Source organism: Procambarus clarkii, chromosome 92 (genome assembly GCF_040958095.1).
Source record: "Procambarus clarkii isolate CNS0578487 chromosome 92, FALCON_Pclarkii_2.0, whole genome shotgun sequence".
Lineage (NCBI taxonomy): Eukaryota > Metazoa > Arthropoda > Malacostraca > Decapoda > Cambaridae > Procambarus > Procambarus clarkii.
In genome coordinates, this window is record NC_091241.1 from 8,283,090 (window position 1) to 8,297,313 (window position 14,224).

At 37.8% G+C, this 14,224-nt stretch overlaps 1 protein-coding gene across 2 annotated transcripts in view; it reads left to right on the top strand.

The window, feature by feature from the left end:
• Positions 1-59: 59 nt before the first annotated feature.
• Positions 60-14,224, top strand: part of Nadk2 (NAD kinase 2, mitochondrial) — a 28,691-nt gene continuing 14,526 nt past the window's right edge. For both annotated transcript variants that reach the window (XM_069319268.1, XM_045769958.2), the window contains exons 1-6: positions 60-198; positions 1,738-1,958; positions 3,495-3,770; positions 5,738-5,850; positions 7,444-7,549; positions 12,554-12,659. In XM_069319268.1, the coding sequence (XP_069175369.1) occupies positions 156-198; positions 1,738-1,958; positions 3,495-3,770; positions 5,738-5,850; positions 7,444-7,549; positions 12,554-12,659 (865 nt within the window). In that variant the 5' untranslated portion in view covers positions 60-155. The remainder of the gene's footprint in view (positions 199-1,737; positions 1,959-3,494; positions 3,771-5,737; positions 5,851-7,443; positions 7,550-12,553; positions 12,660-14,224) is intronic.

A 14,224-nucleotide genomic window follows, 5' to 3' on the forward strand; every position in this document is an offset into this window, starting at 1 on the left:
AACACATTGTCATAATGCAATTCATGCGAATATAACATAAAATTAATTAAATAGATCGTAATGAAAATTCCAAGGGAAACTGAGCAGGAGGAGCTGATAAGAAGTGAGGTCAGCAAGTGGCCCAGCAACACCGGGTCTCGCCGCGGCCACACAACATGACGCTCTTCACCTGCAGGCTCGCTACCATGCTCAGAACAGGTAATGAGCAAAAGTATCTTAAAGGCAAGACAAATTATACCAGGGAAATTTAATATATTTCAAGAAAGTTAAGTTAGTGAAAGGAGTTTAGAGACTGTGGCCGTCACGTTTGGGATTTTTTTTTCTGAAACGGGCGTTTTCATTTTGAACATACTGTAATTCACATTTTTAAAGCCTCTCATCCAAAGATGGACTTAGTGGGAAGAATAAGCAACTGTATTATTTGAGATATTTTGAACTACTTTGGCATACTGTACACTAGATCATTCGAATTTTAATTCTAAAACTGTTTGAGAGTTTGTTTTACAGTTGGTGGCTATTTTGTAGTGGTTATCACCTTTCACTACTGACACTTAACTAATATATATCAAGGGTTTGTTTAGCTTGGGTTGGGTCTAAGACCTAAGTAAATTTTTTAGCTATCTAGGTCATCGCTACTTTTGACTAAACCTAACTAAACTGAACCTAACCAAACTTAAGAAAAATAAGATGTATTTGTGTGTGCACGAGGAGTGATTCCATCATATTTTTTTAATGTTGGCACAGGTTTTTGATCATATTGGCTAGGTAAAGTAAGGTCTGAAAATTGGTTTATAAGTCATCTGAAGTATGAAATGCTTAGCATGCATTAGACCATGTTAGAGGGACATGGTTTACTTCATGCAGCAGACAGCTTGCAAATGCATTTTCAGACCTATAATCAATATAGGTATAACCAGTCTCGTGTATTTACCTAAATGTAGGTACAGGATGAGAGCGATGCTAGTGGTGTCCATCTTCTAGAACTCTGTCATACAACACTTTGAAACTACTGACGGTTTTAGCCTCCACCACCTTCTCACTTAACTTGTTCCAACTGTTTACTCTCCATTTGCAAGAGTGCACTTTTTAGTTTTTTTCAGCAGCTTTGTTTTCCGAGTTTGACCCCTATGTTCTCTTGTTCTTGAAGTTGCGGTTTTCAAAAATTCTGATAAAGAAACAAATCCACAAGGGCCGTGACGAGGATTCGAACCTAGTGGTTCGAATGTGACAAATCTAGGGGTGATTCTGGATAGAACCATAATGATTCCATAATGTGTCATGTGTATATTCCTGACGATGTCATGTTGTTGAAGGAATGTCAAAATATAATGGAAAACAGTAATTGTTTCTTCACCCTCTAGAATAAATGGCAGAAGGCATTTACATAAAATGGAAAATATCCGTAGAAAAAATATTTTTAACCCCTGCACTGCGCACCTGTTTTTGGCAAAAACGTCAAAGTGCAATTGTTAAGGGCATATTTTTGTTGCTTTATAAATGTTCAGGTAAAGTTAATGTCAAAATGTTTCCAAACTAAACTATTTTCATTTCTAAACACAAAGGATAATGAAAACATTTAAAAACATTAAAATATAGCCTAATTAAAACAAAAATAAAACTCAAAACGACAATTGTTTGCTGGGGCAGTTGAGGGGTTAATAATGATGATGTGCTTAATTCCATTTACTGTAGTTATGAGTACAGTAACGGAATTTTTATTTTTTTGCAACTTTACAGTAGCAGTGTGTGGCTGTAAAAGGAGCTATACTGCAATCCCTCCCTCCCACTTGGAATCGGTGAGTTTTAACCCAAAAAAAGTGCTCATTCTAACCAAACTTTCAAGATATGAGTTTGAGAAGCGTCGTCACCCAGAACTGACCGAGAGGCAACTAGAGAAGTGTCTCCAAGCACGAGGATCAGACTATAATATAATGCTGTATCATCATTACATTCATAAGGTTAGTTTCAGATTATGCACTACTGTTAATTGTAGAGATGCTTGGGAGAAAAATAAAGGATAATAAGGGAGTGCAATAAGGGTGTTGCAGCCATTATTTAAGCAGTAGCGGTAAAGAATCTCTTACAATTTATTTTATCTGAATAAATGGCTGCATTCCTTTGATAAAATCAAAATTAATTACCATAGTTATGTTTGATGGAGCATTATTTAAATTTTGGAAGAATATCATAAGAAGCAGAACAATATTTGGGAAAGACAGTGGAGCTTGGTGATACATTTGAGATTGTAAATGAAGCTCTTGGTTAAGTGAATGTGGCATCACATCTTTAGACTGGTTACCAAGAACGATTAAGGAAGTAGACCAAAGCGAAATTGTGAAGACAGAATGAGGTTGCAGATATTAAATTCACCTCTTAATTTTTTTTTTTTTTGTAATATTATGTACAACATCTCTAGTCTCCCAAGTCTATAGATTCTTTTCATTCACTTAGCATAATGGAGATAAGAACTCTGGCTTGAAAAATACAAGATGATCCTACCAACTAGGTTGTAGTTTCTTACAGAATAATTATAATAATAATATTTTGTAAAATATGAATACTTAAGAGCATAATACAGAGGTATATTTGAAGGTACTGTACAGTGTACAGGGGTTACATATTAAATAAAGCCAATAATACACAATGTTTTGGGTAAAACTTAGAAAATTTGTTATAATTTGTTATAGGTATAATGGGTAAGCATTTGATATTAATGAGAAGTAAGCTAACACAGTTGAGATGTTTAAGAAATTTAGCAAATGGTATACAATATAAAGGTGATAATGATGATGGGCATAGATTCCTACATTATAGAATCTGTAGTTTTAGCAATTGTACAGATATAGTATTTAATATTATTTAAACAGCTAAAAATATGTAATGGTGCATTATTACTGTATTAAAGCCACTAAATTGCTAAGCATTTTGGGCATAACATAAAATAAATTGGTTAAAAATGTAAAGGTTTAATGACAAAAAACTTAATATACAAGAAGCCAGCTAACACATATGACTTGAATAAGAAATTTAGCAAATGATATACAGTACATTAATTAGATGGCAATGATAAAAAGCATAAGACTACATTTTTGGTATATAAAATTTTTAAATCACATTTGGGAGGTCATTTCACAATTTGGAACCCTTGATTTGCATAGCATTTCTGCTTTATGAATCTCTAGGAATATCACAAAGATATTTCTTGTCTAGTTCCCATGTGTTCTGTTATAGCCCTCTAGGAAGTGCTAAAGGTCAGGATAAGCACTGCAGTGCAGAGTTTTATAGCTATAATGGATCGAAGGATCTTGGAAGCATCTGACTGGTAACCAATCGAGTTTAAATCTCCAATAATTGAAGTGAACGTATGTTACTATCCACACTATTGTGGATTGCATTTTCTGTAGATTCTTGTCTATAATAAATATATGGAATACATGCTGCAGAGCTTAATTACAATTTGCGTAGATTACATTTTTAATGTCATGTTTTTCTAGGGCGTCGAAAACACGGTCAACAGTGTCTTCACTGCCGCTGGCATTGAGACAAAAACTGTGTATCGGTTTGACTACTCGGAGCCAAATATTGAGTGGGCTGACGCCATTGTGACTACAGGCGGTGATGGCACATACCTGCTTGCAGCCTCTAAAATTTTAGACAGAAAGAAACCTCTAATAGGTTTCAACTCTGATCCAACAAGATCAAGAGGGCAGTTGTGTCTTCCAAGAAAATTCTCTGTTGATGTCAAAGAGGCTGTTGATAAACTTTTGAAGGCAAGTGACTATTTTTTGTTCTCTAGATATTTGCATACTTAAAGGTTTTGTAAAAAAATATTATTTATTTTTATTAGATATTATTAGATATTTATTAGATATTTGTTTGTTTGTTTAGCAGTCTCCGTGGTGTAGTGGTAAGACACTCGACTGGCGTTCCGCGAGCGCTATGTCATGGGTTCGTATCCTGGCCGGGGAGGATTTACTGGGCGCAATTCCTTAACTGTAGCCTCTGTTTAACGCAACAGTAAAATGTGTACTTGGATGAAAAAACGATTCTTCGCGGCAGGGGATCGTATTCCAGGGACCATAGGATTAAGGACTTGCCCGAAACGCTACGCGTACTAGTGGCTGTACAAGAATGTAACAACTCTTGTATATATCTCAAAATTTAGGATGTGAGGAAAACTAATGAAGTATATATGTACAAAGCTTTCATAAGAGTAAAGAAGAATCTATTAGAAATAACAGTAGACTCGAGTGATCAATTTGAAGTTGCATAAAAAAATCAAATGTATGTAATGAAGCACCCCGAGCTTAATTCTTGCTCCTCCAAGCACCGAACTCAGTTCTCACTCCTCCGAGCACCCCGGGGCTCAGTTCTCACTCCTCCGAGCACCCCGGGGCTCAGTTCTCACTCCTCCGAGCACCCCGGGGCTCAGTTCTCACTCCTCCGAGCACCCCGGGGCTCAGTTCTCACTCCTCCGAGCACCCCGGGGCTCAGTTCTCACTCCTCCGAGCATCCCGGGGCTCAGTTCTCACTCCTCCGAGCACCCCGGGGCTCAGTTCTCGCTCCTCCGAGCACCCCGGGGCTCGGTTCTCGCTCCTCCGAGCACCCCGAGCTTAACTCTTGTTCCAGCAAGCCTTTGCCCTATGCAGCAGGCCTTTAAAACCTATCTGTCACCTGGCAGAACCAGAATCTGGCTCTGCATGACTAGGAGAGCAGGGAATCAGATCAAACACTAATCAAGGAAATATCCACCAGAAAACATAAACAACAAAACCAATGGCTTATTGAAGGAAATGAAACAACCCAAGAAGACAAATGATCATTGTTGCGGGGTAAAATTTTCTTGCTGTTCCTTAATTACCGGTTTATGCCTAATGTTGTCGCTTCATATTGTGCAACGTTAAGGTGTGACATAACTTGCAACATCATATGGCAAATTTTAATTGGCAATAGTAGTGTGGCTTGCAGATGGCAAATGCTGTAATGTAATATATTTTTTAATATGTGAATTAGAAACTGTAAAATGATTAACAAAGAAATTTGAGTACATTGCAGTACAGTATAGGGTATTACAAAGTAATGTACTGTGCAAGATCGCTACATTCTCTTATGTATTGTATAAATTTTTACATTGTTTTGTTTCGTGTTTGTTGATGAGTGCTATTGCTCATACAGCTACAGTACTTTTTGTCACTATTATATATATTATATCATATCCTAGAGTTTTTGTATAGGCAACATAATTAAAAGCAAGTCTCGCTGCTTGTGTAAAGTCGGGATTAGGTTAACAGTACTGTACTGCAAGAGCCGAGACATTATAGTCTTCCCTTTGTGTTGGTAATACATTAGACTGTGGTCATAAGGACCTATGAAGAGCCTGTCTTACTTAGTTTTCTGGGCGAGACGAGTGAAAGTATTGACATGAAGACTGGTTAATTAAGTTGAGGAGCCAGTGTGTTTTATTTAGTTCATTCTGATATGAAAATTTGTATTAGATACAAATATTTTAAAATTCCCCAAGCAAATTAAGAAAGGGCAAAAGTCTAAAATTTGTTTCACCTATATTTTATTAAAGTTCAATTTATTTCTAGTTCAAAGTTTTAGTGCAGAATTTTCCTGCTTGCAATACAGATACTGTACTGTACTTTGAGATTAAATATTTTAACAATTATTTAAATTAATATTTCAAATTATAATCGGCTGAAAATGATTTATCACATGATTTTATACTCTACAGGGAAAGTTTCGATGGACATTCAGGAGCAGAATTCGTGTCACCTTGATTGGTGAGGACATTTATAAACCACCTGTGGAGCTTAATAAACAGCAGTTACGTTACCATGAATACAGGTATTTTTCAGTGATGTTGGAAGGTCCAGGAATGTAGTACAGTAAAGGTATTAGGTTAAATTTCTTATAAATTAAAAGATCCTGACACACTATGTTTAATATAATTAGTTGTAGTATATTTTACAACATTTAATGCTTCAAATTTACATTATTATATACATTTCACTCCTTTCATAAATTTTAATTTTTGACGCTTAATGACTCGTTACCACTTTCAAATCTGTATATCATTTATGCTTATTCTCAGCCCACAATATTTTTTCAAGAGTGTGTTATGAGGCCCACCCTAGTTAAGTCAATTTGAAACAACACTGGTAGTTGTTTTAGTACCTGGTTTCATCTCGAGTGATGAATTGTGTAGGCAAGAGTCTCCTTGATTCATGGTGAACAGAGCAGGTCTTCAAGGGGTCATGCAGTGGGAATATGATTTCGGCTGTTTTCTATGGCACTTTCTTATACAGTTATCACACGTGGGATTTGATAAACTGTATAAGAAACCCCATATACCTTGTACAGAAAGGGAAACTACAAACTCCTTATACAGAATGTGGGGTTTGCAATGTTGGGCTGTACCTATAATGTCACTTTAGGCTATGGGAATGACTTGGTCAACTTCACTCCAGGGTATGGTTGACTTTATGGTGTTTACTGTAGTTTACCATAGGCCTGTTAGGTTTATACCGGGTCACCCCCATCCTCTAAGCCTACTACTGACTTCTCCCGGGATGCTACCCACAATAGTTGCCTAACTCACCAGTACCTATTTTTACTGCTTGGTTAACAGAGTCATCAGGTGAAAGGAAATATGGCTTAAATGCTTCTGTCCTGCTAAGGAAATCAAACCTGACCCCATTGGCCATGACCTGACTGCCAAGATATATTACAAGATATATACCAAGGTATAGACCAATGTATATACATATACCAATGTATTGGCCAAGATACTTGGCCTATTTCAAGGTATAGGCCAAGATATATATACCAAGGTATAGACCAAGATATATATGTACAGTATTTCAAAGTATAAGCCAAGATATATATGTGCCGATGTGATGTTTGAAGAATGCTTTGAAATATCAACTTGAAGCCTTGTGCATGCATATATTATGGGGCTAGAAATGTCCCCAGTGTTTTTGGAGCCATATAGCTCCCCTGGATTTTTAGAACCATTAACATTGTCATAGGGTAAAGGGGAGAAGGAAACTTTAAAAAGTCATTTGAAAATTAACAAACATGGCTGCACTCAAATTTCTATTCACATTCCCTATTGCAAGGTGATACTGTCAGTTGCAAATGATACTCTTGTAGTTTTGTACTAGAGCAAAATATATATGGAATGGATTTTACCGTGTTCTTTACAATATCGTGTAATCATTGCACCCACACACTCTGTATGTCACCCTGTTTGTATCCTTAGATATGCTGGCACAGGACTGCATTCCTGGATCGCCCTCGCGCAATCAAAACATCTAATTTTATTTTGTGAGTTTGGTTTGTACAGGTATTGCAAATTTCGGAGTGATGATTCCATAAGCTCACGAAAGCTTATGACATGCGAGATATCTTTACACATAACATGAGAGTAACATGCAGGTACCTGGATATGGAGCCTCACCTACGGACAATACGAGATGATGTTCCTCGGTGCAGTGAGACTGGTATGGCAAGGAGAGTACTTCCAGTCTTGGCTCTTAATGAGGTTGGTGAATTGTGTTGTATGCTTATGTTATTCTTACTCCTTATGGATGGAATAGGTATATGGCTGGCTGGTGTGAAATACAGTTATCATTTAGAATGAAATGAGAACAAAATTTAGCACTATATATATATACAGTGTCACCTCGTTTAACAAGCGGCTCTATCTACGAGCATTTCAAGTAACGAGCGAGCCACTTGCAGAACATTTGTCTACTAACGAGCTATTCCTTGATTAACGAGCATTTCCGCTGGTTCTCGGACACCTTTTACGACAGTTTTGTTGTTGTTTCGCAAGACTGAGTTTTCCACATGACGAGCTTGGTGCCGGAACGGATTAAACTTGTTAATCGAGGTGCCACTGTATATATATATATAAAATATATGTAATAATACTGTATGTATTTATACACCTTTTACATCAGTATAAAAAATAAAACATGCATTTTGCATAACCCCAGGCATATACCAGGCATTTTGCAAAAACCTGCCTCTTGGATATTCTGTATATTAAAATTTGTGTAACTGTCATTGCATGGAACTGTATTAAAATATTATTCTGGAAGGGCCCCTCAGTTGCTTTCCTGTGCTAAGTGCTGGTTAAGCCATGCCTTGGGATTTGGAACCGGTCATCCAATACCCACCATTACCACAAGCCAAGACCTGGATCTGGCTTGCCTTATGAGGTAAAGGGAGCTTGAAGATCAGAGATCTACCCAAACCAAGTAAAAAAATCTGTGATCATAAGTGCAACAAAACGAGCAATTACCTCGACGAAATTAGGGACCCAAAGCTAATGATGCAAATTATTATTACCATGATATTAATATACCAACCATGTTGTGCCAGACTGCCACCAGGTGGCAGCCCAAGTTATGAGGCTGTAGCTAGCCAACATTTGGCTAATGATCGTTTACCTTCTGGTTCTTAATTTCATTAAAGTGGTGGCTTGTTTTGTTTTCAGGTTTTTTCTCAAGTTTTGTGTAGATCTTGGATCCCAAGATCTCTTTGTCTTGTGAACGAGCCAGATTGTGGTTCTGGCTTGCCGTGAGTAAGAGTGGGTCTTGGAGACCTGGTGCTTCTTCCTAAGACTTGGTTTGGTCAACACTCGGCACAGGGAAGCTATACTTAGGGGGCCCCACCAGAAAACGGTGTTCCATTACATACAACGCTTGATTTATTTCTAAATTTGAATATGGATATATTTGACCTTCTCTGTAACTATCACTAACTGGAATACCTATTGTAATAGGTTTTCTGTATTATCAACTCTGTGCTTTCTCTCTTTCCTGAGGCCCAGAATACTGTATATTAATACAATTAATTTATTGTATTTGGTAAATTGTTGGAATTATTGATTTAGCTAACCAATGTCTTATTAATTGAGAAGATTTTTCTCTATGTTCTCTGTTATAATTTTAATCAAAAACATGACAGCTCCTTTCTTGAAATAGAAAAGCAAAATATATTGGTGTTGGTTTTATGATCAAATTTTTACTTTTTTTTTTTTTAACTTTGATCTAAAGTGTTTCTCTCATTTCAAGGTTCCAGCTCAGTAGGTCATAAACTTTGCCCATTTGTTGCCGCCTCTGCCAGGAATCGAACCCGGGCCATTAAACCTATGACACCCAAGCGTTATCCACTCAGCCGCGAGGTCCCCCCACTTCCCCGGGCGAAGCACATAATTACCCAAGTGTAGTTAAAGGATGAGAGCTACACTCGTGGTGTCCCATCTTCCCAGTACTCTTTGTCACATAACGCTTTGAAGCTACTAATGGTTTTGGCCTCCACCACCTCACTTAGTTTGTTTCAACCGTCTATCTTGAGGTTATCTTGAGATGATTTCGGGGCTTTTTAGTGTCCCCGTGGCCCGGTCCTCAACCAGGCCTCCACCCCCAGGAAGCAGCCCGTGACAGCTGATTAACACCCAGGGACCTATTTTACTGCTAGGTAACAGGGGCATAGGGTGAAAGAAACTCTGCCTATTGTTTCTCGCTGGCGCCTGGGATCAAACCCAGGACCACAGGATCACAAGTCCAGTGCGCTGTCCGCTCAGCCGACCGGCTCCCCGAAGCTACCACTGTTTGCAAAAGAAAATTTTATAATAGTTTTTTGGCACCTCTGTCTTCTTAGTTTGGATCTGTGTCCTATTGTTCGTGAAGTTGCTGGTTTCAGGAATTCCTCCTTGTCAATTTAGTTATTCCTGTTAGTATTTTCTAAGTGGTGATCATATCACCTCTTTCTTCTGTCTTCTAGTTTTGGCATGTTTAACGCCTCTAGTCTCTCTTCGTAACTTGTTTTTCAGTTCCGGAAGCCATTTTGTAGCATGTTGCCCCTTTTCCAGTTTATTGATGTGCTTCTTGAGATTTGGGCACCATACAACTGCTACATATTCCAATTTTGGTCTCACAAAAGTCATGAACAGTTTCTTTAGTATTTCACCATCCATATAATTAAAAGCAAGTCTGAAGTTGGAAAGAGAGGCATATGCTCCTCTCACAATGTTCTTTGTGTTCCTCTGGTGACAGCTTACTATTCAAAACCACCCTTGGGTTTCATTCTTTACTCGAGTTCTGTAATTCCTTTCCACATAATTTGTAAGTTGTGTTTGTGGTCTATTTTCACCAATTCAACATTCCATAACATGGCATTTATTTATGTTGAATTCCATTTGCCACTTAACACTCCAAGCCCTTATTTATCTAGATAGATTTGAAGGGCATTACAATCGTCTGCGTCTCCTATCTTCTCCATTATCTTAGCATCATCCGCAAGCTTGTTCATATAGTTCTGTATTCCTTCTGGTAGATCGTTTATGTAGATGATGAACATTACTGGTGCAAGAACTGAACCCTGTGATACTCTGCTAGTAACACTCTTCCAGTCAGATACATTGTCTCTGATTACTGCCCTCATCTGTCTGTCGGTTAGAAAATTTTTGTCCATGTAAGAAGTCTCCCTGTCACTCCTTCAGCATGTTCCAGTTTCCAGAACAGCCTCTTGTGTGGGATTCTGTCAAAATCCTTGTTTAGGTCCAGATAAACAGTCTACCCAACCACTTCTTTCTTGTATTATCTCGGTAAGTAAATTTGTTACACAGGATCTTCCTGTTTGAAAACCATACTGTCTGTCTGTTATTATGTAATTACTCTCATTATGTTCAACCCATTTGGCTTTAACTATTGTTTCTAGAGTTTTGACTACCACGCTTGTTAGTGATAGGGGTGTATAATTTTTCGGTTCCTCTCGACGACCATTTTTATAGATTGGTACTATGTTTGCCTTTTTCTATAACAGATTGGTACTATGTTTGCCTTTTTCCACATATCTTCTAGGATTCCTGTGCACATGGATGTCTGGAATATTAATTGGAGTGGAATGCTCAGCTCAGTTGCACATTCTCGCAGCACCCAAGGTGAAACTCCATCAGGTCCAACTGCTTTATTTCTTCCTAACTCCTCGAGTAATTTTTTCACTTTATCTTGAGATATCTCTGTGTATTCTATGGCATGCTCTGGAATTGGTATTGGGTCCGGTTTTATGAAATCCTCATTTTGTACGTGCATACATGCGAGCAGTGCTCCAGGGTAGCTAAGACATGCTGGTGGTTGTCGGGTGTGTGGATCAGAGGGGCAGGGGGGGAAGGTAGCTGCCAAGTCATAATAGGTGTACACTACCATTCTTAACATCAGCTTAATCTGGTACATAACCTGTTTTTTTATTGTGCTTCTTACTGAAGTACACGTACACAGTTTCAAGGCAGTCAGTGCTATTCTTTAATTATTGTGTTGCTTTATCTTGCTCTCTAATAATAGATTACATAATTGCTTCAGAATCTGTCCTTTCCTGTCCAACAAGCCAATAAGATGAGTGTTGTGTAGATAGATATTTTTGTAAACCTTTTCCTGTATATATAAATTTGTATTCGTGTATTTTTGGTCCTCATAATATGAGAGAAAGCATATATAGAGTACAGTATATGTATTTGTTGAAAACACTTATTTTTCTTGGGTAAATGCCAGTACTATATTAGGAACTTGAATAACTATGAAGAGAGCAAATGTCCACTTGCAAGCATTTATTTACAGATCTTGAAAATTGAAATGAACTTTTAGTTGTTGTGGCCCACAAATGACAATATGTTGAACAATTCATTAATATGATCAGTAAGGCAGAAAATAATCTGAATGAAAATACATAAAATACATACTGTATAGCATTTCCTAGTAGACTTCTTTTGCCTTCTTCTTTTGTATTATTAAAATAATACTTAATTAAAATATTTATTATACAGTAGTTAGGAAATTTTAAGTCGGAAAGTTATTGGGTTTGTAATCCAGACTTGTAATAATTGTTGTTATACAGAAGTTCACACCACTTGTGTGCCATACACAAAACATGTGACGTTCATTTTGTTTGACCCCTGAGTCTCGTAAAGCTGGATCTGAACTCGAATGAACTGAATAAATATTTACAATAGACATTATCATTTTGGATTCATTTCTAACAGGCTATAAAGGTATCTGGCAACAATTTATATAATAAACACAATTAAGACAGAATGAAGATCAAGGTCTGACAAGCTAATCCGACATCATTCCAAAGGAGAGCAGTCATGCACAGAATGCACACTCTGTCCTCACTTAATAATTTGCTCTGTTGACAGAACTCTCCAAACTGAGCTGATCAGAGTGCACCCTTGCCATCTTGGTTTCCTCATTGCTAAAAACCCATTCTATTAAAATAAGAAAGAGCTGTGCAATTATTTATTATACGAACCTGACAGAAATGGTGTTTTCAACAAATTCATAAGTTGATAGTAGATGTAGATTTTTATCATGGCAATTTCATTGTGATATAACACTTAAATTGAGCACTGTTAACTGTATGTGATGCTGACGAACCATTATACAGACCACAGACACAAGGTTAGTGTTTTTATCGAGAATTGATGTTGCTGATCTTGCTTATGCACTGTTTGCAGTGAGTGACATATGTTTCCTCATAGGTTTTCATAGGGGAGTGTGTGTCTGCCAGAGTGTCATATATGGAGTTGAGTTTTGACGCTGTCCAGGGGATCAAGCAGAAGTGTTCAGGACTAATTGCCAGCACAGGTCAGTAAGTGTGTGAATGTACTGTACTGCTGTTGCTTTGTAGGATGATGGAGAAAATGGTAAGATGATGTTGTAAAGGTCTAGTTATAGAAAGTGAATGTTTATTATATACGCGCACATTGGCACATAATTCTTGTTTGTATTAAGTTTGTTGATAAAACATATATTGCATTTTTCTGATACTGCCCCATTTGGTGGCTCCCTGTTTCCCTTAGAGCCACCGAGGGGACCCATCAAAAAGAGGCATTTCATTTCATTCAACGCTGATTTTTTCTGACCTTCCTTAAGTAAATTATACAAGACCTGATCAGAACACTTAACAAAACATAATGCTCTGAGCTCCGGAAGAACTAGTAATCTAGCAAATGATATTGTTCCCTATCAAATGGGGCATGGAACTTATTGGAATGTAGAACTCGAATCCAACCCTTGGTAATTTCTCGTCATAATACACACAGTACCTTCAAACCACTTAAAACTAAGAGAAGTAATTCCTGGCAACTTTGATAAGTTCAGAAACTATCAAACCATCCTCAGCAAACTACTGCTGCTGCCGCCACTATATGGCAGCACCTCTGACTTTAAGGGTTAAGGAAGAGGGGTCTGGTCAAATTGTATGTTGACATTTCACATTCTGTCAGCTCCGTACACATATAACCACCTTCCTTCACATGTAAGGTGCACATTATATTAAAGTAGAGTTTTTAATTATACTTAACATTGCTGGGAGTTCAGAAACAATTATAATAATGTGGTAAGTAATTTTTCAAATTTGTGGAGCAGCTTATCAAGACAGTAATTATAAAATAATTTTATTTCCTTTATGTTTTACTAAAACCAAATTTGTCTTTGTTGAGCAGAGCCATTCCTGGGCATGAAGTCTTGTGCTTTTTTATGATTATTTCAACCCCTTACATGAGTTAATGACTAAACACAGTGATCAACACCTTTTGACAGCTTGCAGGTTTGTCTTGTAAATGAACCTAGTGGAGACTTGGTTGACTGCACAATTTGGCATTGTATTTGAACAATGATTGCTAGTAGATTGTGGTGAATAATAAGGTGTAATAAATATACAGTTATATTTATATGCAAAAGACATTAAGGGGAAACACCCAGGGATACGGCCTAGGAAACAGCCGTGCACACAGCTCGAGAAGGGACACCTTATTATTACCCAAACAGAAAAACCTAGGCTTAGCTGGGCACACTCGATACTATACGAAGGTGGCTACATAGACCCAGGCACGCATCCTGGACTAACCAGGCCAATAGCCCCAGGAGCAGCAGGGCACACAGCCCCAGGAACAGCAGGGCACACAGCCCCAGGAGCAGCAGGGCACACAGCCCCAGGAACAGCAGGGCACACAGCCCCAGGAGCAGCAGGGCACACAGCCCCAGGAACAGCAGGGCACATAGCCCAAAATTCTAATTTTGTGCTATATGGTCTACTGTTGCAGCCACAGAATACACATTTCAGTACATTAAAAAAAAAAAAGTCCTCCAGTTTTGGGTAATGGGTTTTTGTGTATTACGATCTACAGAAAATGTTTCCTCTACCACTG